This window comes from Malurus melanocephalus, unplaced genomic scaffold, assembly GCF_030028575.1.
Source record: "Malurus melanocephalus ecotype Western Australia unplaced genomic scaffold, MMel_1.1 scaffold_163, whole genome shotgun sequence".
Taxonomy (NCBI): domain Eukaryota; kingdom Metazoa; phylum Chordata; class Aves; order Passeriformes; family Maluridae; genus Malurus; species Malurus melanocephalus.
The window spans coordinates 1,337,768-1,362,482 of record NW_026623395.1 but is presented as its reverse complement, the minus strand read 5'-3'; the positions used below and the strand labels follow the sequence as shown (position 1 = coordinate 1,362,482).

At 36.8% G+C, this 24,715-nt stretch overlaps 1 protein-coding gene across 8 annotated transcripts in view; it reads right to left on the bottom strand.

The window, feature by feature from the left end:
• The window catches only part of TCF12 (transcription factor 12), a 155,760-nt gene that overhangs the window by 101,162 nt on the left and 29,883 nt on the right, over positions 1-24,715 (bottom strand). For all 8 annotated transcript variants that reach the window (XM_057372111.1, XM_057372108.1, XM_057372107.1 and 5 more), the window contains exons 4-6: positions 13,294-13,367; positions 11,911-11,979; positions 1,316-1,418 (exon numbers count right to left, since the gene is read on the bottom strand). In XM_057372111.1, the coding sequence (XP_057228094.1) occupies positions 1,316-1,418; positions 11,911-11,979; positions 13,294-13,367 (246 nt within the window). The remainder of the gene's footprint in view (positions 1-1,315; positions 1,419-11,910; positions 11,980-13,293; positions 13,368-24,715) is intronic.

The following is a 24,715-nucleotide window of genomic DNA, read 5'->3' as shown; positions in this document are numbered from 1 at the left end:
GACGTTCCATACATGCTACAGATCAAAATACTGGAGAAGCAATTGAAGAAATTTGTCTTTTTAGCTTTCTGCATTTGAAAAAGGACAACATTTGAAAGCTATTCAGAGAAAGTCTACTCTGTTTTATCAAAATAACTACTACATTTTATCTTTGCTGTCTTCAGATACGAATGTCATTGACCAATTGACATGTACTCTCTCTAATCAAAGTCTACAGAGATGGTCATTTTAAAATTGCATGTTKTCAGCTTTGTACATGAAGTTTAAACAAAATTCTGTTTTCAGCAATACCTGAGTTTTGTCTGCCTCTGTTTCAGAGAAAATTAAAATAGTAAATAAAGACTGAGCAAAGTAGAAAGATTTCCAAAAGAAATTGCAGACCACCAGGATTTGGATTTAGGTAATCCACTTAGATTACCATGGCTATGTCTTAAAAGGACAATACTGAGATCACAAAATAGGTCAAGTCTACAAGATGGGGACTATAGAAGTGAAACAATGTATGATGTACAAATTCAGAACAAATATTCAGAGTCATCCTTAAGTCTAAGATATAAAAGAAAAATGATCCCAAGGCTATSTATTACCAAATTAAATATTTTTAAAATCAACATTCTTACATTCCAAACTGAAACACAGAAAAGGAGATTTTTCAGCCAATGCCACCAACACATTAATATGTTTCAGGCAACACAGAATGCAGGCAATGAAAAAAAMCTTCCAATACCTAAGGCCACAATATACTACACCGTTTGCTTGCTTTTTTTTCCAGTTTCAAAAGCAGAAAATGTTAAACACCCAAAGGTCTGGAAGCAGGAATTTCCATCTCTTACTTAGAGCGGACAAAGTTTCTGATACAACATATATCAAAGAAATTAGAAAGTTAAAAATAAGAAGCAAGCCCTAAAATTATTAACTGAAGGAAAGCCTACAGTAAATTGGTAGTAGTTCAAGAACTGAACTGTATTTTTTTTTACAATGCATAAATTAAACGTTGCCATAAATGTCTTCTCATACAAAATTAAGGAAAAATAATCTTTAAAATAATTTAGTATTTACATGAAATGAAAATGTTTCCATTTTCTAGATCAACTTGAGAAAACCTTGGTATTTCCWTCTTCTAAAAAGTCCTGGTTAATGGCCTTCATGGAACTCACCCAACATAAAAAGATTTGAATAGCAAAGTCAGTGTTACTATGAGAAACAGAGCAACTTCTAGATGCTTGACATGGCAGGCCTAGACAAGGGAATGAAAAATGTCTCTTTCTGACCAAAGAGGCTTTGAGGGGATACTCGTAAAGAATTACCTACTTACCCATCAGATTTGAGTTCATGAAAGGTGTCGGGGACAATCCTTCATGAGGCCCTAATCGACTGTCATTCAAGTGATCACTGTAATGAGGACTGTCTGCAAAACCCTAGAGAAAAAAAGACCAGAGTATTAAACAGATTATTTGGCAGCCCTGCTAATTGAGTGTAATGACACTTTCCTAATTAAATGTGCAGTCACAATTGGTCATTAATCACAAAAGTTGGCTTTCAGGTCTATCTCATAGAAATTACTCTTTGCCCAAATATTACTTTCTCCCCATCAAAAAGAAACCATATAGTTCCTTAATAAGCTGCGTCCTCATGGACAAGATTTCTAAAAATTGAATAATACAGAGATATTTTGATATTTGAATCCTCTTAATGTTAAATCACTAACCACAGAGAGTAAAATTAGTCTGAAGAAATTGCAACTGATTTTTTTTCCTAAGCTTTCTGTTTGCATTAATAAAAGAGAATAAAAAGGTCAGGAAGAGTCACTGATGTTAGGAAAAAATGTTAGTGCAGATGAGAAGAACAAAWTCCATTTCTTCTTGCAGCCTGCTATTAATGCTACAGATTAATAGGCATTTTAGCAGTATCACATTACTAACCAAAAAGGGTTACTTCCATATAGTGATTAAAAAAACAACTTTGACATCMAATTTGCAAACAAGCACTGAAATACTTTTTTGCATTTTTCTACCATTAGCACAGCCAGCTTAACAGACTTGGAGTGACCCTTACACAGTCAGGAAACACTGTCTTATTGGAAGCTTACACCAAAGGCAGAGGAGATGGAAAACAAAGAAGTCCTTGGATGTACATATTATTTAATTAACCCAGTTACATAAAGCTCTCCTCAATACATTTCAAAACACCATCAGCTTTTCCATACGAAGGTATGAATATGTCATTTGCCATTCACAATTACCAAATGCMCACTGAATCATTTATTTTGTACCAACACATGAAAGACCTGGCAATCAAAACGGTACTTCCTTTGTAGCCAAAGTTTTGAAAAACATTTTATAGACCTTACCTTAAATTTCACATTTAGTCACTTCTCACGCAGAAACCTAAAGCTCAGGCCTAATTAAGGGAGRAGGGAAAATTGTTCACAGCTACCAGAAACCAAGTGCCCTGGGACTATAAAATCATCAATCACTGAACATTTATCATTTCTCCAGACCTCAGGCTCACATTCAAGAGAACATTAATGGGGCTGAAACAGGCCTCCTTATCTTTGCAGGCGTGCTGTCAGTTCTACCAAAGGGCTGCTAACTGAGGGCTGAAGGACTGTCAAAGCACGGCTGCTGCTTACGGATGCGTGTCACAGCCCTGCTGCTGCTCGGCTGCACAGCCATCTTCCGGGAGACACGACTCCCCACTGCATCTTGGGCTGACTTTATCTGCTCACAATCGCTGATACACTTGTGACAGGCATTCAGAAACAATCTTAGTGACATTTACAACTTGGTTATGACCACAAGGGTGTCCTCTGGAAACCATGACCCAGCCCTGTCTGTCAGACAAGCAGCATGGAGCAGCAGCTGCTGAGGAAATGGAGTGGCTCCTAGCTAAGGTCACCACATGTGGTTTATTTTTATGCTGAAATGAAACAAGAGAGAAATTAAATCTGCTGAATAAAGAAACAAATATTTGCAAATACAAGGACCAAAACCAAAGCTCCTAAATATTTGTGTCTCTGCTTGTACTCCTTACCATGGTTGGTTTTTTAARCCTTTTTCCCTAAGACAATACTTCAGCTATACTTTATTTTTGAAAGAAAGTAGCTATAAAGAACACTATCAGTGATAGAAGATGATCCATATCTCAGGCATTCAGAACMTGGTGCCCAAATGAGGCCCAGAAACTGAAATCTTTAAGACATCTTTATATACAAAGCAAATAAGATCGCTACTGAAAATGAGTAAGACCCATTTCATATACAGTTGCACACTGTGCAACGCGATCTACCTAATGCAGGGGATTCATAATGGTCCTCCCCGTGTTAATACTGCATGTTCCTCTCAAAAAATAGAGCAACTGGGTGGGTGGTTTACATAAAAAGGAATGTTCTTCCTTCTATCATCAGAATTTCTTTGAAGAAAACTTGACATCATGTTCTTTTCATATACCCTCACTGTTTCCTAAAATGGACTTGCAACCAATTACAGCATCCAAGTTGTATTTCTACAACACTAGACAAATCAATTACTTCAACCCCCTGGAAAATGCTCCAACTTGTCCTTTAGAACACCAAGGCCACCAGAAACAAAACACCTGGTGTACAGGATGAAAAAGTACTATGGGATATGCAAGCCCTTTAAATAGATAATAGCCTTTCCTGGACTTTAACACAATTCCTAAAATTAATTGTATCTGACATTTCCTTATTTGCTACAACAGAATTTACATTTGTGCAAATCGTAACCTATGCCTTCACCTACAGTGGGCCAATGTAAAGAGGTCTTGCCTTGGATACCATGCCTGATACCAGTTATTCAGTCTTAGTATCCAGTTATGGATTACCAACTCACACAACAGAGTTTTGTTTGGGATTACAAATCCTGGGCTGATTCCTACATACAACTCACCCATACTAAATGAATACAAAATAACCATAAACACGTGCAGTTTTGATTTAACAAGCAACTTTTGCACTTCATAAAAGCAAATTAATGAAAAGAAAAAATTAATAAAAGAAAAATCAGAAGAGCTCTAAGGASAGCGATTTAAATTACACAGAGCTACTTCAAATAAAATTGCATTCCGGATAGAATTCCTTGCTTTTGCATCTGTATTGTTAACCTACAGAGTAAACAGTATAGAGCTCTGCTACTGGGAAAGAGTTATAATCAATCATAGAAACAACTGTAGAAGCTTCCAACAGCTTCTGAAAAGTTACTGGAAGCTTCTATTCATACAATCAAAGCTCMAAAAAATGTATTTAACAAATATGATAGTGTGAATTGACAACATATGGTTACTGCTGAAAGAATAACATGGTTGAGAGCCTTAAAAAGTCTGGAATACCAATAAAGGATAGTGTTTATTTTAAAAGACACACCCCACTTGTGTAACTGAGTAATGAAGGGAAGACAACAATTGGCTGGCACATGAACTCATCTTTCATGGTAAAAGCAACAGAAGGTGGCAGTGGTGGGGATTTATATGACTTTCTATCAAAGCCTCTTTTTAAATCCATGTTTTAAGCAAGACTCAATAATACACACTGCCAAATCTCATCCTTTCTTTCTGAGAAAGGAAGGAAATCTCAGTTCCTGGCAATTTTGAAGCTCAATCTACTGAAGCTCACTTGAATATAGCTGGATTGATACGGACTCCAAGCAGGAGAAGGAACAATCAGTGATGCCAAAAGTTATTCTTTTGGGAGGGCTATTTGTTGGTACATATTCTGGCTGGTGATGTCAGTCTTTGGACCACAGGTGGGCTTCCAAAGCCYTTTGGAGCATTGCTTACCTACTGTTACCTGCAGGGCACGTTTAACATAGAAAGGCTGCAAAGAGACACTCCATGCTGAGAACCCATCCCCATTGCTGCCTCTGTGGCTCCTCAGCAAACCCATCAATAGATGGGTACACATCAGAGTGCACAGCTGAAGTGCTGAGCAAATAACTGGCAGAAGGTCTGCAAAACAGGAGTTACTGGACAAATTTATTTCCTGTTCTAAGCACTCTGTTCTGAAGGGACTGCAGATGGCTTAGGGCATTTTTCTGCTTGCAGAAAGCAAACTGATTTTGAATATGATTTGATTCCATAGCTGTAAACTCAAAACCATCTTGCTTGTTCCAACCTTTTGCACAGCAATTACAAAAGCAAGCTTTACCTTTCCCAAAGGAAGAAAAAACTTCTCTTTCTGCACTGTTATAGACCAAATAAAGTGCAATTGGGGCTAACTGTTCCCTTACAGCATTTTGTAATGTTTTTACTGTTGACTTTGTATAGGCCTCTCCCTGGATTTCAGTCTGACTGAACGTTGTGATCAGAAAGACCAAGTCACATCAACAAATGAAAGCAACAAGTATTGTCTACTAATACCTGTTATGAAATTAAGTAGAAAGACTATTGCTAATTAGCTCTGCAATTTAATTGAATGGTGAAGGCATTCTCAACATTGAATGCTCTAACTTGATCTGTTTTTCAGGGGTTTCACTGGATTATTCCAACAAATAAAGTCCACCAATTAAAAAACTCCACAGCTGTAACATTCATTCCTGCCTCTTCTGKGTAAGATGCCCCAAGTGTCCAAGCAACTGAGGCTGTATATCCGTACCAGGATTTTCCTMCATAATGTATTATTCTAGAATACAAAATGGAAAAAAAGCCCAACCCATACACCCAGAGCAAACATGTTCCTTACTAGGCATGTTTATCCTAACWAACCAAGAGAGAAGGCCCAACACAATGAGTTTATGCCCCATTTTACAAATAAAGCAGTAATTAACATCCTAAAACTCAATGGCTTTCAATGACCATTAAAGGTCTGTCATTTTGGTTAAAKTTAATTACAGAACTCACCTAAGAATAAGTCAAAAACCTTCACCAGTTCACTGTCCCTACCCGTTTTCATTGCACTGGCTCCAGGGTCTCTGTGGGATTAATGTTCTCCCTTTTACTTCCATTTCAAAAATATAAAACTATTGTTCCTTAGCAATTATTTTCTAAAGTCACACCGGAATTTGTCCATGCATAAGCAAAACTGCACTCCTGACCCTAACTGAAGTTGTGGGGGTTTTGGTTTTGTTTTTAAATAAACACAACATCCTGTTTCCACCTCAGGGTAAAAATTGAAAAATGGAGAAGACACTGTCACTACATGGCACACCATTTTCCTATACGTTTATTGAATTCACACTCAACTCATTGAGTTGTCCTCCCKGTAGAATTTACTACTCCACAGCTCCATTTACTACTAACCTGACTCGTTCAGTTAAGGCCACTAGACCAGAGAAAACAGGGGTTTTGTTTGTTTCTCCTCCCTTATCCCCAAACCCTCTCCTAACACAAGTCCCTGAGAACAGACCAAAATATAAGGCTCATAACCAAGCTGCCAGATCRCTAAGCACATATTTGCATTTTAGTAATTTACAATATAGCTCAATTATTGCCTTTAAACTTAAGACATTAAGATTCCACTAAAATGAATGGTTGAGTTTACAGTGTGATGTGGCTGCAGACCAAAAGATTAAACTTAATGAACGCTGCTTCCATTTCATCGAGTTTTATASTTTGGCTGACTTTAAATAGCAAATACTAATTGTTTAAAGCTCAGGAATACTGAGGCCCCTTCCAAGCTAAATTTGGCAATGAACTTATGAATCAGACAACAGTCATCCAAATGACTAATGTGYAAATGAATGAGTGAAGCTACCACTAAAATCCACTTTATTTTGGATTATCTGCTTCTCCAAACTAATCTGAAAGTTCTAAAGACAAACAAGGAGGGAAAAAACAMGGGAGGAGGGGAAGTGAGGAAAGAAAGCAAGATGCAGAGGAGGTGAGAGACAGACAGACAGACTGACTACATCCAGGGACACTGCTGAGTCACTGACAGTAGGTTAGACAGGAGGGTCTGTACAACAGTCATACCAAGGTGTCTTAGTGAATTTAAAAGATTATGGATTATGTGATCATGTATGTTTCCAGAAATACACAACCTTTAAAAAAAAAAAAAATAAAGAGTATTTTTAGCCATTTGAGCTATGTATCTGTCAATGGTTCCTCCAAAAAGGACTAGAAAGACAAAAACTGACTTGGTCTACTGAACACACAGACCGGGAAGAACACTGCAAAAAATTAAGGTAAGCTAAAAATAAATCCAGGGAAGAGTACTTTTCCTTTTTGCCTTGAGGATCTCTTGCACTATATTCATTGATCTTAACTGATCATCAAGAAACATCACATTGTCACAGGTCATAATTCCATTTCAATCATTAACGATCTTGCAGCAAGCTATCAGTGAGAACAACGTTTCCAAGCAGTGACCGAAACCATCTTCCAAAGTCTGGAGCAGATGGATGATGATGGGAGTCTCCCCACACTCTTTCCACTGTGTCAYCCATGCTGCTGTCATTTGCCTATTACAGTGCAAAAGCTGAGGGGCTGAGACTGCCCGATGGACCAGGGAACAAATGCCTCTCCCTGTGCAGGTCCATGGCTGCCACCTCCCAGTGCCTGAGAACAGCCAGTACTTCAAGCCTACTACGGCTCCCTTTATTGTGCAAGAAGCGGTACAACACTCATTAAACAGAGRAATGAATGCAGTTTGCTGATCCAAAAGTTCTAAAGACAAACAAGGAGGGAAAAAACACGGGAGGAGGGAAAGTGAGGAAAGAAAGCAAGATGTAGAGGAGATCACCCAACTGCACCAGAAACAAGGAGCTTCGACCTCCACTTTCTAATTTAAATTTTGATTCCCTTTCCACAAGCATCAGCAAGCGTTAACATTCAACTACAATACTYTAACGACAGAAATGCAGCTTTTTATTTGTGTTATTTGGTCACCTGCTACATGGGGGGGTGTATCACTACCCCAGATTTCACATATAGGGAAAAGTCAAGAGAACTTTCACCAAGTATCCTCTAAGTATCACCACAAGTAACATGCTTTGTAACAGTTCTAAAACACTTCATCAGCTTCTTTTCATGTATCAAGTTGAAACACATGAGAATTCTGTGTGCAGGAATGGAGAACAATTGAAAACACTGGGTTTTTTCCTCAAAATTATTTTGAATGTTATTTATTTTTTAATAAACATCATTTTCTTCAGCTCTAAATCCACTTCCAAGAAGTTAAGTTACTGAGTGGCAAATCTCATTTTAAACAGCTAAACCCAATAGCCAATTACACCTCTCTAAACTCCTGGGAGACAAATATCAACGTGATATGCAGTGGGACAATTCCCTGGCCGCATAGAAAACTAATTTTTGAACAGATTCCAATGCTAATTTCAATGTGGTAGGTAGTTGCAATAAAAACAAAAACTGCAACCAAAAGATCCACTTCTCCAATATAGCTGAAATGAAAAATTCATATGATGGAAACCAGATTTTTCTAGCTCTTATCTAAGCTATAAACCAGGAAATAAAATAATACAAGTATAGCCAGCAGACTAACAACAAATGCTTAAAGAAAATACTTGAAAAACCTAACTAAAGCATTCAGAATTAAAAAAAAAAAAAACAAACAGAACTTGCTTTGAAAAGTGCTGCTCATAAATCAAATTATGAAGTATGCTGCATTTACAAGTGTCCTGAGCACTCAATATGGAATATTTAATTTGGCTTTTAATTCTACAGTGAATCATCTGCTTACTTGTAGAATACATCAGGAAAAGCAAATAACCAGCAGCAGAACCACCAGACAACCTCTCTCCCCAGCAAAAAGAAGAACAGAGGACAAAGAGGACACAAATACAACAGACTTGATAACACTTACTGTATTTCTGTGCCCCTCTTGTCTTGTTTTACTATTTAACAGCTTCCCTTCTGTTATATACCTAAGATTAAGAGGTATAAAATGCTATTTCAAAACCTAATGCTATCTCATTACTATTTTTTGACTCCTTTCCAAAGTAGAAGTACTATTTGGGGGGGAAGGGAGAATTAATTTGGCATAAAGTATTCCAGGTTCCAATTAATGTATAAGTATTTTACATACAGTAGAGGAAACAACCTGTTGCCTGATACTACAAAACCTAAAATGTAAATCTAGCAGTGTTACCTTGATCARTTCCACTCTGGCTTCAATCAAATACATACCAGAGTTATGTAAAGAGGACAAACTGCATCCTCAGTACTGAAGCTAGATTCATATTAAATCAAGGTCAAAATGTACACTCACAGCTTWTAATGCAATGTACATGTTGCAAGTTATTTGAAACACCTGCAGTTCAGATTTTGGAAGAAAAATGCTTCAGCTAATTTATGCTAAATTTTTAACAGTTAGAATTATTATGTGTGTATACATAAAAAGGAAATCCATTGAGGAAATGTCTCATGAAAAGCGTTTCAGATATTCTTGATTTGGAGACAGCAATCCAAACAGATCAAWAACTGACTTGCTCCTTTTATTGCAGAGACATGTTACAACAAAACCAAAACAACAAAAGAAAACCTCTCAGAGCATTATTCTTCATGGAACAGCGATTAGCCACACCACAACTACTATAATAAAAAAAATGCTTAATTACAATACAACACTTACTCCAAAAAACATGATTATACCWATTTGTTGCTACATTATGAGTATAAATTACAACTCCCAAAAGCAGCAGAAAAGCTAAAAAGTTCAGTATCATCTCCCAACAGGAAGAGAAAACCACCAAGCACTATAGGGAAATATGTTATTGTGCAGAAAACATGGTACTCAAGTCAAGTACCTCAATTTGCTTCAAAGAGCCCAGTAGAGAAGACTTCAAAAAGCAGCTTTACCATCCTCTGCAAAACACACTAAGAGTTCCTCTTCTAATGCAAGGGATTATGAACACAGATATATGCAAAAATATCTGTAGCTCTATATCACTCAGATGAGGGAGAGATTTGCATTCACCAACCAAAGATATTCACTGAAAACCCACCACTGCTGCACATGGAGAGGTAAAAACAAGATTGGAGACTAGGAGGGGAAACAAGTCCCACAAGAGACAAACTTGGTACACAGTATTGCATATGGACTTCAGTACAACCATTCAAGTGTCAGGGAGGCCATCAGCACTTCAAAGAATTCCACTGAGCTGCTCACCCCTATTCCTGAATTATTCCTATAAACAATCAAGCTTTCCTACTTTTTTCTTCACTCCCCCTCCAAAAAGTGTCTTTCAAGTTATTCATTTTTCTAACAGTTGGCCTAYGCAAAAGAGATTTTGTGCCCAGAAGTCACTAATGTCTCAATTTGCACCTTTTCACCAATTTAAGATCAYCACAGCCAATTCAAACACAAATACCCACTGCTCTTTCAGTGTTAGGACACTATTTACCATTAGGTAATAAAAAGACAAGGCTACTCTATGAGGTTTTCTTAAGCCTGCTGTGATTCCCAGCTTTTAAATTTACTTCAAAACACTACTGAAATAAGAATGGTTTAGCTTTCAGTAAGGTATTACCAGAGACTCTTAAAATAAAACAACTGTTATTACTTATAGGTTCTTGTCTGAATTAACTACTGAYGAAGAGATGAAAACACATGACAAACACCCCACCCCAAGCACAKGAACATAGGTCTACTTTTCACAGTGAAAAGAAATTATGAATGTGTTTTCCTAACTTCCCCAAAAAACTTTACCCATACTAATGTACTTCAATAATTCCATTAATAAATCAAAAAGAGTGGGTAAATGAGGATAGTAAATTTTGCTGATAATAAAACAGAATTTAAAATAATCCTAACTAAATGTTAGTGTGGAGTTCCAAGGCAAGTTSTCCATAAAACTGGTAATAAAAGAGCAACTAAAACTTGATGTAAATAAATACAAAATGACTACATTAAAAAATAACTTAATGTCATAATAATATGGTAAGTACAGTACAATGTAAGAGAAAAATATTTTCTACAAATTTCTACAAATTTCTACAAAATTTCTACAAAATTTTTTAAACGGTATCACAGCTCAGTGACAATCAAAAAATGCATGACTTGGTAATGAGCAAGAAAGGAACAGAGAATTAATGTACCATTACGTGAAGCAGTAATTAATGGTACACCCTCTTCTCGACTAGTGCATGTCATAACCATCCTAGCTCTGAAGTTACACAGAAGAAGCARAAAGATTCAGAGAACAGCACCAAGAACTAACTACAGGTTAGGAGCAGTTACTATACAAGAGGAGACCAATAGACAATACTTCAGCTTGGCTGAGGAGAACACAGAAGTGGCATGTAAAATAAAGGTGTGGAAGGAACAAAAATTGTGAAGTACATCTGTAACAGCCAATCATTACTATTTGGAACACGGTGTAAATCAGTCACCTCACCGGTCAGCACAAAGACAAAAAGATATGTAGGTTTTAGCAAAATCCTGGTAATTGTTGCTAAAACTGTAACCAAGTCAGAAAAATYCACAAATAGCAGAGAGCAAGCCCAACAGTAGCTGTAAGAACCATGTCCAAAACATTGGCTCTGTCCTGGAAACCTAAGCCAAGAGCTGGAATTTTGCTAGGAGAGTACATAGTAAAGGTGGTAAAATATTTTCCCTATACTTACACTCTTTCTTTATGCATCATTGGTGGCCACAATCAAACCATTTATACTGACCTGAACTGAYCTTTATTCTTTCCCAACTCCTGTCAATGTCCTTTAGCCAGTATTCCATCATCTTCTTTCATTAGCCTTTAACAGGTATGCACTAAACTATCACCAAATTCCAATTCTATTTAATTGAAAACTGCTTATTTTTCTACACCTTTGGAAATTACAGTCAATATTGAGCCAGTACTTTAAATTCTTAATAATTTTGTCACTATATTGTGACCTTTGAAAGAAAAYGCCAGTAGGACACTGCACATGGATTAAAAAAATAAAATTAAATTTTCTGCATTTTAAAATTATATTTTAAAATATAAAAAGTATAACTGGTACCTCTTGAGATTTCAACTTTTCTATGTCTGTGGAGAGGTCTGAGCTTTTTCCATGAAGACTGCCATTCTCCTGTAAAGAGACAAGCAAGTAGTAAGAAAACTTAGGACAAGAATAACATTCTATATTGAAATAATGGGAAAAAGCATTGGATTAGAAAAGTTGAACTCTGTGTTAACACAAGGAATAACCTAGAAATGTAAAAGGCTGTGTCTCATTTGCCCTGCCTTCYGGGAAACCGATCTATACTCTCACAATAGAGACCCACACACTCATTTTAGCTTTTTCTCAGAGACATCTGGTCTAGCAGCACATGTAGGAGTAGACAGAAGTTATCGTTATTCAAAATCCTGAATCAGTAATGTGCCTCATTAGTTGAAAGAAAACGGAAAACTAAAGACCATACATCAGAGCCAAAATTTATGCATGTAAGCTTGATTGCAACCAGTAAACGAAGTCCASTGCTTTTTCAGTGAATTCAGAAGATAAATTCCTGTGTTTTTTTTACTGAACATCCCAGACACAGGACAAATTAATTTGTGGCTCTTAATCTTCACCAATTCGATATACAGAGAATATATATTTCAAGTGTTCACTTCTGGGGAGAACACAGGAATGGAGTTTTCTTGTGAAAAGCAAATCAATTTTCTTTAAAAGAAAACTCTTGTCACCTATATGACATCCTAAATTAACATTCTTTATTGCCTCCTAGGGAAAAAAAAATGCTAGCACACACGGCTCACTGACATTAYTAAAATCAGAACATCAGGTATGCTGTGTGTATCTAGTTCAGGTACTTAGTTTATTGAGCTTTTAGGAAGAAAATACTAATAAAAAGAAAATGGAGTAGATGAAAAGAAATATGGTATGGAAGCTTGCTTTTGACCATTGAGTTTCATGTTATTTTAGATTATGAGATACTTTAAAGAACCTTCAGCTCAATAAGCAGGATAGAAGAAGCTGGAAAAAGAACAGGAGGAAGCTCTTTAAAAAGAAAAGCCTCTCTTGAGCATCATGACACAGCACACACTATAGCTGGTTAATGTTAACAGGGAGGCAAGCTTTCCCTACACTTTGCCAATAAATCTGCTCCTAAGTAACATGACTTCTACTTTCATTTTCTTACTATATGTTAAATAAAACATGTGCACATCATTCAAGTGCACACTTGTATATGGTTTATTTTCATGAATTCTTAACCTATACGTTTTTTAGTCTTAGAAATCTAAATTGCTACTGCAGCCCATCAAAGTCATTGAAGTCTCCAAAATATGCTAATTTGTATATTTAAAGGAGTTTTCCTTCAAAATCTTTGCCAAATCATCTGCTGATTTATGCTGTACATTCCACAAACTCTCATAATGAATTATTACATGGATATCTTACCCTTGAAGATTCGTATGAAGGACTTGGCTGACCGCTTGTTCCCCAGGATGTGGCACCTGTTCGCTCATCCATACCTAGCAAAAAAAAAGAAAAATACAGACCTGTAAGAAATGGGAGCAAAAACAATGTTCTCTGATGCAATCTGAAAAAATATTCATCCACTTCCATACACTTCAAGCAAATTCATCTGCTTTCATATACTTAATGCAGTGTTTCTAAAAGCCAACCTTCAGATAAAGTTTCCTTATTAATTAAGCTGGCTACAGAGGAACCTGTTCATTTGGACACCTGCAGCTGCTGAAGACGGGAGCATAAAAAGCCAAGATTTGCCAGTCTTCAGAGTCTACCCTACCCAATCCATGAGAAATTAGCATGAGTAACAAAACAAGCACAACGATGTGAACATCATGGCTTTTTAAACAGCCCGATTTATCTGCATCTCAAGCAAGCACCGCATATTGCAGCACATACTGTGAAACACATACTTGTTATCTACTCTTTGCTCTTGTGTCTTGCTTAAGTATTGTAAAATGTGCAAAATTATTACCCCTACTTGACCTTTACATGACACACAAGATATTTTAGCATAATGGGGAAAAAAGGCAAGCCAGACTGGTTATATTTCAATGGCTTAAAAAACCCACAGAGAATCATGGTCTCTACCCTACTAAAACAGTAATATTTTTTAGGTTCTGTAACGGTTCTTTTAGAATCAGTTCCCTTTATGCAAATCCAGGTACAGCTCACAAGAAAGAAGGGGAAGGAAAATACAGGGAGATGTTTAAACACTGTATCAGAATATATACCCCATGTATTATCCAATTTCTAYCCAAATTTAATTGGTCAAACCATCTTGAAACTGCTAATTGCAAAAGCACCGAATTCCAATACTGAATTCCTTCATATACGATAAGGCTACTATTATAACAATTAGGTTCCTGATTATCTGCTTCACAAGACATGTTTTTGKAACATGTGGAACACTTCCATCCTAAACTGCAGCCTTCCAAGCACTTTGGCCTACAAAATGCAGCTCATTACTTCCCTGTCACACAAACTTTCCTCATAAAAAGCTTTGATATATAGAATAAATTCTTTATGTGATATATACTATAAACTATTTATGCAGTTTTATAACATTATAATTTATAAATAAGAACTAAGTGTCCCAATTTATAAATAAGAATAGAGTGCAAGTTCCTCCACACAATCATCTCCAAATCCTAACTTTATATTGCAACTRTAAAATTTCCATGCATATTTCTCASACTGGCCATAYTTCAAAACAGAAGGTAAGCAAATACTGTAAATAACTACCTATAGACTACTACTATTCTAATCATTACTTCTTTAAGAAATGTGCTTTATGAAGCTATAAAATATGTTTTGACAAAGACAGCCTGCAAAAGGGAACGTTAAACTGAAAGCACAGTAAATTCACCCAGATAAAAACTGCAGACACTTTTTGTGTACGGCAGRAAAGATCCTCAAGGTTGAAGAATGCTCTTTGAAAATGCAAAACCACCACTAAATTGAGCCAGCAGTTTGGGGAAGTTTGCTGCATTTTGCAGCTGACAGTATTGTTGTTGTTTCATTGTAACTGGTCCAGGAACTGAGTAAAGAGTCGTGGCTGGCACTGACAAAGGCAAAAGTAATCTTTTGGCACAATTGACTCTTTTCTGCCAGAAACAACAGTGCTAGTAATCCAGTCATTATCATAACAAGTCTTCCATTGCCTTGGTTTCAAGAGACACATACATGGGGGCAGAAAAGGAAAATATCTTACTACAAGACAAAGTCCTTGGGAAACTTTAAGATACATTAGGTTATATCAATCCATTTTATAAAATATGTCAGTAGATAATGGTTATGCATAGAGTTCAGATGCATGACCCCTAATCAGTAAAACATGCTACTCATTTAAAGATTTGAGTCAGTGGGACATAAGGACTTATGTTATGGTTCTGCTAAATCAGCACATGAACAGCAAAAAGTTCTCATATTTTAATTATACCATTTGAATTATGCAAATACATCGTTTAAAGAAACTGCTCTAAACCAAAATGCAACAGTTTCAGATAGGGAAGAACAGTTATTTCTGACTCCCAGAATTCTTTTTTCTAGAAAGGCCCTGTATAGTTAGCTAGAGTAGTAAACTTTTCCCTGCCAAGTGTCTTTTCCCTCCTTTTCATMCAGCATTTTTTATTCTAACAAGCYCTAAGCAGGTTTACGTGTAAACCTATCCCTTAAACAAAATCTTCACACAAGGAACATGCTTTCACATTTTAGATGCTCTGTGAAGGCTACATGAGAAAAAGCAATCATTTACTGCACAGAGAACACCAGCACTCTGACATATACTGCTCCTTGACATCTGGATTTGATTTGGAATGATGCTGCTGCCCTTGGTCTCCATCAATATAAGACACCAAACAAGTGCTGACCCTGTAGCCAGCAACACTCAACCAGGAAATCAGGTGTGTCTACAGTGGTGCTCAAGAAATCTGTCCTGGTCTGTACACTAATGCTTTTTCCATGGATGACAGATAAAAACCACCCAAATGCTGGCAGAGACAAAGACCCAGACAATTTCTAACAGGATGGGTACAAACAATGCATTCTTTAACACAGCCAAAGGTAACTCTACATGACTGAGCCAGGACCRTCAGAAGCATCTTTTAGATGCAAAGCTCCTGAACTGGGGAATGCTTGGTAAGAAAGAATATGAGAGTCATCTATGGTAATAAATTCAATAAAGTCTCAAAGCAAAAGTGTCATGAAAGTGTTTAGTGTTTTCCTGGGAAATGCRAAAGAGAACAGAGGATCTAGGGGGATCATCATCTTTGTATAACCCCTTCCATAAGGAAATGCAACGACCAATTCCAGTAGCCATTAATTCATCATGGATGTTAAAGGGCACAGGAAAACTGTGGCAGGTAGCAGAGCACTGAAAAATGTGCAGGGCAAGGCTACAGTATCTYAACCTCTGTAGGTAAACCAAAAGAGGGAATTGAACAACTGTGTGTYGTTATAAAGGTCCAATAACAGAGTCACATGCATTCAGGCAGACAGGGGTATAACAAGGTTCTACCCCCACTTCCTTTTTTCAGTAGGCATTGAAGGTGGAAAGTAATTGAAATGACTCATGATTTCACAGTTCTCAACCAAAATCGAAGACTTCTATAGCACATAGGCTGCAGTTTAATGAGGGAGTAATTCAGTGAGTCTGATGTTGGGGTGTGTTCAGCTGACAGTCTGGGGCTGGTCTGGCTCACAGGGACCCCCAGAGCACTCACTGTGCTGTCCCAGAGAGGACAGCCCTGCCCTTGGCCAGCCGGGCACACGGAKCAGAGCCAGAGCACAGCCCAAACCAAGCACCTGGCCAGCAAAGGTGAAGTGCTCCTCACTCACCTCCGGGACACTGGGCCAAATCATGAGGATGCTCTCTGGCTTTATGCATTGGATTCTAAACAGGCTTTGCTCAGCATCACTTTTATGATGCTGCTGTGAGCATTTCAAGCTCCTCTAGAGTCRAAGAAACCTGTTGCCTCATTACTTCAACATACGTATTCATTCTGAAGAAACAGATCCAAACATTCATCTAATAAAAAAAAAATTGGATCTTACAATCAAACTGAAATGAAAGTTGGTCTTGCTGGGGTAAGACAAAGACTATATTTAAAACTTATTTCAAGAGACACAGGCTCTAATGTTCGTGTAAACACGATAATATACTTTATAGGGTTACCATCTGCTATGATGTTGATCAAATAAATGATTTGACAAAAAAAAATCACATTGCAGATTGTTATACTAGGTACTCAAGGTATGAGTTTCTATATTTTATGGCTTCTTTATCCAATTTTGTTTCAGAGTAATGATATTCCTTCAGATAAGATTCAACATCTGAAATCAATTACAAAAAACCTGCAGCACAAACCATAACAGCGTTGATTGTGTTTTGCATCTCAGMCACACAAACAAATCAATCCACCATTAGGCCATATATTGCAAAAGTCTATTATGAAGTATGATACCAATTATTACCTTATATTATAGTTTAGGTCTAGACTTCCTAGTAAGAGAATGAAAATAGTAATAATATTTGATAGAGAAATACTATACTTTAAGTATAGCATTTCAACTTTCAATAGGTTAAGACTAGTTCTCATCTCCTCTTGTTGCTTTCAATGAAAAATATTTCTCTTTTTATAGCTGACATATTTTATTAACATACCAAAACTATTTATACTCTAACAAAGAACTCAAAATTCGCAAGTCAGATAAAAAATAAATAAATACAAGATAAAGTTCCACACATTTATTATTCAGGGAGCAGGAAGAAACATGGGTGATAAGGGGACCAGAATGACACTCAAAACCRAAAGCAGCTTTGAGAATAGATGCAATGTGGTAGGCTTAAAATATCCAAAGCTAAGGKCATTAATCAAATTGAGAAGAGAAATGAAATGCAGGCGATCTATCAATAGTCYAACCACTTAACTGCCATTAGGATAAATTCAGATGCAACATTATAATTAAGTAAAAGACAAACCACTTTCATTTCAAACTATGTAAATAGGGCATTTCTGTCCATCCACCTTCCATGATATAGGAATAACAAGGGGAAGTGCAAGCATGGAGGGGGGAAAAAAGAAATTTCAAATCTYGGTGCTTACTATTTCTCGGAGAACGTACTAATTGTCTTCCAGCATACAGATATCAAATTCACCCCCACTCCTCCAGATCAAAAAGCAAAGTTCCTCCTCAGTAACAGAATTGCTTATTAGAGGCACCAGTAGGAGTAGCAGAGCAGTATCCTTTTTTGTATCCTTTTTTGTACATCTGCTCCAGAGAAAATGAATGGAAGAGCTATGGACATGTCGCAGAAACACCATCTTGAGTCAGTCATCTGGTGCAAACTCTAGATTTTACAATTACTTACAAAACTTCCCAAGATAATTTTATTAAATTGCACAATGCTGCTCACTACTTTCCTCTCCGTATGGAGCCCTGCTGTCACAGACACTTAATCCATTGTGCTGTGTAAAAGTGAGATTTTGCCTGGGCTTACCTATTAGTTTTCATCTTTCCCACCTGCCCAGCCAGGTTCACAACCATGGGAGTTGAGATTGTTAACTACCAGCCTCTAATGGCAAGGATTTAAAAGAGCAAGGAAGCCCTGCAGGGACTGAAGGCCCTCTGAGAAGACATTGGTTACCCCAATTATTACCCATAAAATATTGGCTTCCATTTGAATACTAATCTTTGCAAAGATCAGTTTGTAAGATCTGTTTGAGATATCAACAGTGACTACTAATAGTAAATCAATTAATTTTCATTTTTGAAACACTGTTTATCCTGGGGAATTACAGAKCATGATTATCTGACATAGAATAAAGAATAAATACCACTATGCCAGTCATTGGGGAAATTATTTGAAGAATAGTCAGAAAAAAACACTATACAAAGTTAATTTCYATCTAAAGAATAGGTAATCACAATTAAAACTTCAGTGGAACAAAATTATTCAAATGAGAGGAATGTACAGCAAGCACACAATTTCTCTGGGCAATAACCAAAACAAAGACCAGTACTAAAAATTAGTTGTCACCTAATATATCAGCAAATTGAATTCTCCCTGTATGTAAAGCTATACTTTCATACAAAAAAATTATGTGCATGAACAGTGTTTTATMCAGACAGAATACTTTGGGGTGTATGCTTGAAGGACTTTTCCTAAAGCAACAAAAGATATTGTATAAATTCAGAAGGAAAAAAATGACACTAGTTCAGGAAAACTGAAGCAAAGCTTGAATTTGTTTTAAAAGCTTCTGTTAGCATCAGAAGTCAGTACTGGTAATACAATTCCTATGTAACCATCAAGTATGTTTTAGATTTGTTTCAACTCATTACCTAAATACAATTTGCTATTTAAAAAAAAGGCAATTACTACTTTTAACTTGATTTCACAAACAATCCTATTCATTTCTTGCAGTAAAACCTATGTATTCCCTAAGAATAACATTGGGTTATTAATTCCTGTAAGAACAGTGCCTTTATAGAAATGCCAGAAATTACCTGCCTCTTTTTTATTGTATTCTCTGCTTCCTAGACTCTAAATCATGTCACCAAACACACCAAGTGACCTGGCATGACCTGGACATTTTAAATACAATACAACCCACTCAAAATAAAATTGGAACTGGCATTTCCCACGCAAACTGTACTAAACCAGAAAACTTCACACCTTGCCAGCAAAAGTACATCAGGTACTGTTCAAAGAGAGTATTTACAATAYTGTGTGTAACATGCATTTGTTAGTTGTGTGCAGTTATTCAGAYAATTCAAACATATGCAAATGACAAAGACTATTAAAATGAGTATTTGAACTATTAAAAAAATTAGCTCTCTTAGAAATCCACAGAGGTGCTCAGAGGACTTCACAGCAAAACTGTTCTTCAATCCCCCCCTCCAAAAGATTCCCTATTTCAATACAAATTTTAGTATTATTCTTTGATCTAATTTAAGGTTAATTTTTTTTTAAACCAAAATGCTAATCTTCATAAATTATCCTGTATACAAATAATATTTACATGCATGCACACAGAGTACATTTTGAATCCTCCCTGGCCACAGATGTGAATGAACTACACCAGCTTAGAGATTAAGCCTTTAGCAGGGATACAACCTAGAGCTTTATTCAYGTGCAAACACACAGTTAAAGTGCTATTAAACTGCACCATGTCCCTTATCCCGCTCTCTGTGTTGAGCCATAAAGTATCACTATGCTCTAACATGCAAGTCTCAGCCCTACAGTACCAGCTATCATAATAATCCATTCTACTGGCAACTTTTCCTGTGGTTACTTCAGTTATGACTCAACTGCTTTATACATCTACACACTTTTAAATAAATATATATATATATGCACATTTATATTTATATGTACACCAAATCAAGGCCAGTGTCACAAGACTGCACACACGAGACCAAAAATATTCTAATATTGCCTCACAGGCAACAGCTACTATTATCAACTGTACTACAACATAATTGTACAGAAAACTGCCAATTCAGGCACCAGAACACAATTAATCTGAGCTACACAGTGTGTAACTGAGGTGCTAACTCTCATAAGCAAAGAAAACATGGCAAGTGTGACAGTTTTTCGAACACCATATCTAAAAAGGTTAAGAAAAAGTCCTTTAAATCATTTACTATATCACAAGGTGACCAGCRAATTTTGACCCTCTTGAAAACAAATTCCAAGATCAATCTGAGGTCAGTATCCCATCATCTTTACACACATACAATTAAGATAACTCAATTACAGCAAATTAAAATTAATCTGTTGATATTTAGAAGATCATTAATACTTTAACACCAAAATCTTTCAAGGAAAAAGAGACCCTCTGATATATCAAGCAGAGAGTAGGGGGAAAAAAGAACTCTGAAAAAGTTTTTGAGAAACAGCATATATTTTGACTTTGCAAGTTCATGAAGACAAACGAGTAGAGAAAACAAGCATCACACAAAAACCTTGCAATTTAGTGAGGAAGAATTTTGAGCCTTAGGTATAATGTCAAGTATAGTATTCAGTACAGCCAAGGAAATGCCAATGTAACTCCACATTTACAATAATGTGACTGGAAACTAAGATACTAACACACATGCAGTCAAGATCACAGAAGCCCGAGTCTGAACTTGAGAAGATCTAGATCAAGCCATTTCATAAAAGCATGTGGAAGAAAACCTATACTTTGCTAAGGTCCACAGTATCTCTGTATCTGATTTTTGGCAACTCTGCAATAGTGAAATCAAAAGTCTATCTATTACCAGCAGCATGGCATCTCAGCATTTCACATTAAAACAATTCACTAACATCTCACACTTTTCATAAAACAAAGCATGTAGAACACAAGGAARTCTGAAAGGTTTTCAACTTTGCCTCCAGACAGGCATATCCTCAAGGAGAAGATGTCATACACTTCCTTGTTCTGAAGAGCACATCTAAGTCAGCTGCAGGAATTAGCTCTTGTTACTGAGCAGAACAGAAGTTACACATCAGGGTTGTGTGAACTTAAGTTTGTCATGAGAGAATTCTGGTTCTTTCAATACAGCTGGGGTTAAGTGTCTATTATATGAAAATTTCAGCATTAAACACTCTCTTTTAACTCTGAAAACAAAGTTTAKCTGCTCAGTATTTAAACAGGGAAGAATGCTTAATGGATAAATGCAAGCATTTCACATCTGCTCACCTAAGCCAGAGCTGTGGTAGGCTAGCTCTAAGTCAGATGTGGAAAAAACAATAGAATAAATACAGCAAATGTTGACTTAGGTAATTATTACAATCTGGCTCACTTATCTCTCTCCTCTTTTTCCCAAAAATCAAGAAGAAACCCTTCACACTGCTTCATCTTCAAGCAAGAAAGAAGTTTTTGGAAGGTTAGGGCTCCACTATTTGCCCTGCAGCACAATGAAGTGCCTAMAGGTTTGTCCTAGGGCAAGGTAGCACCTTCTGCCCTCAGTAATAAAGCTGCCTAGGGCAAAATATATTTTCTTCTATTACTTTCAGCCTTTTTTTTTTCCATGCCTAAAGTAAACTACTATAAATTTTCTAGAAGCATCTCTACTTGTATTTATATGCCTGATAATTTCAGTTGATGAAAGTTGGCATCAGCCAGCAGTGTCAAGGACTACTTTTTCCAGCATGCATTTTGTACCAACAAGTGCTTCCCCCTCCMTAAGCTACTTGGAATGTAGTAAGGCTCTTGCCAGATGTTCTCCTTCTGCAGAGGTCCAAAACCAAGAGTTTTTAATAATTCCATTATTTTCAAAAGTCAAAGCGATAATCCAGCCTGAACAAACATAGATCCGGCAGAGCCTGTGCTGCCAGGAGGGCCTTGAGATGCCTTAAAAAAACTCGAACAAAAAAACCACCCTGAGAAACCTTTCTTTTCTTAACACTGAGACATTTCTCCCAACAGCTTATCAAATTTTACTGGTATTGTTAAACCTCCTCCTCATATTAAGAAAAAATTACATTCTCTAACAAAGGAGAGAAATCTGTCTTTAAATGTACCAGATATCATTACATCTGCTCAAATATTTGCTGAATCAAGCTCCTGGCTGCCTGGGCTGTTAGCTGCCTCAGGAGGCAGGCAGGCAGGCTTTGTGTTGACAGCTCCCTTAGTGTGAGTGGCAGTAAATGCTGGTGTGCCCACAATGCTGGAAAGCTGATATGATACAGTTCAGTCTCCTACAGCAACAAACGAGGTGGAAGGACTGGTGCCTGATGTTAATGGGCCTTGCACTAATACGCAGCAGCATATGTCTGAGGGAGCCTGCTTTACCTTCTATCCCCAAAAACATTYGATTTTCTTCATGAGGCGTTTGCACTCTTTGCCTTTGTTTAAAAGCAAGGCTGCTCCTCTCCTTGAASTAAGATGTGCTCATAGCAGTACTAAGCTGCACAGCACCCATACTGACTGGTTTCTTCCTTCATAACCAAAAGGCATCAGCTGACCTACTGATTTCTGCTGTACCWCAGCACAATCCACATTTTAGCATTCTTCTGGCAGTACACTCATGTACTTAGAGCTGAAAAGTGTGGAAAGATTACCCTTCAACAATWAAATTACACCTTTAGAGGATTGGCAGCACAGAGGTAACAACTTCTAGAGAAGTCAAGATTCCATGTTCAGCACTATGGTCTTTAAGCACCAAAGAATAGTTAAAATAGTTCAACTTAGTTTAGCAGGAACATGGAACTGTGATGAAAATAACTTAAAGTAGTATCACACAAAAATGAAAAAAAAACCCAACAAAAAAAAACGCACTTACTTTTCTATTCTAGAAAATAACTACTAAATCTGACAGGGTCTGGCTCTGGTAGAAGTGAATCCAGAAATATCTCCATCTGCTAGTGAAGATGTTGAGATTTCTCCAACTTCACTTTTTAACCAAAGACTTTTTTCCCTGTTTGAAGACTTTTACTCATCGTCATTTTATTTCTTCTGCTAGCTTTTCATTTAATACTCCATAGTCTGGTTTGAGTGCATAACATTTCTCCCTGGCTTAAATCCTAAATATCACACTTTTTATAGAARTCTGAGTTTTCAATGCTTTTCTTGTAACAAGTGTTACATGAGTTAAAACACTCTTAATAAAGTGCACTYAGAAACCATGCACACTTCAGAAGCAGAACCTTGACAAAAAAGTCAGAACTGGAATTTATAGTTAAGTAACCCCATTTTAAATTACCTTCATAATTTAACAGCCTTACAGCTGGAACTGACATACCTGTTGCTGTAAAAGTACACTCATGACTTTTTTTTTTTTAAATGAGGACAAGCTGCACTTTGAATACAAAATAAATTTGCTGTTGCTGCTTCTCCAAGTATGCTGTTGCAGCAGTTCTGTAGGTTASAGCTAGAAAATGCTGAAAGCCAATAAAATATGGTAGACAGTCTTTCTGTGGCAAAAAGCACCCTTACCTAGTAATTATCCTTCTTACAATAATAATACAGCATTAAAGCCTTTAAACAGTTACTTAAGCAGTCAGAAAGCAAGTAGCAATCAATAACTAATTATTTTTCTTTAATTCCTCCTACCAGGATGTTTTAAAAGTCTCTCCTTTTACAAAAGCACCAAATAGTCTCATAATTTCATTCCTATAAAAATTACACCTTGGTTTTAAAAACCCATTTCTAGGGATATTTAATCAAACACTGAAGCAAATTATTTTCCATTAAAGTTAGGACAAATATTCAAAATTTAATATTAAAGGTGAGCAATAATAAGAAGGGGAAGGATTCTAAAACTGTCCCCACTGCCCACAGCCTGCCTCTTGTGTCTTCTTCCCTCACATGAGCACCAGGGCTTTGGAGAGACCTGCAGTAAACCCATTCAGGAAGAGACTGGTAGAAAACAGAACCATAAAAATAACAAACCCTCGTTGGTTTCTGGCCAGACTTTCTCACAAAAGTATTTCACTACCTGGCCAGAACACCACCTCTGCCAGCAGAAAGGAAAGGGAGAGCATGAGAATCAGACAAGGCCAAAGACAGGTTTGTGTGAAGGGCCAGAGAAGTCAGCCCATCACTTCTGAAGCATTTACTACCTCTGAGACTAGCTGTATTTAAAAGAAAAAAAAACAGTGACTTTTTCAGGGGAAAAAAATAATAAAAGGAAAAAAAAGCAGCCATCACTGTGGTGATGCATAAAATCCTACAGTCTACTTTGGGACCACTGGTTTTATTGAACCATTGATATTACACGAGCGTGTGAGAAAAATAACTGAATAAATGCATGTTTCAATTACACTAAACTCCAATAATCTCATCAATATCTTTAAAATATTCAACCTGCTCCATATTAGCTTAGAAACAGGTTACCATGAAGTTCAAGACTGCCAGAA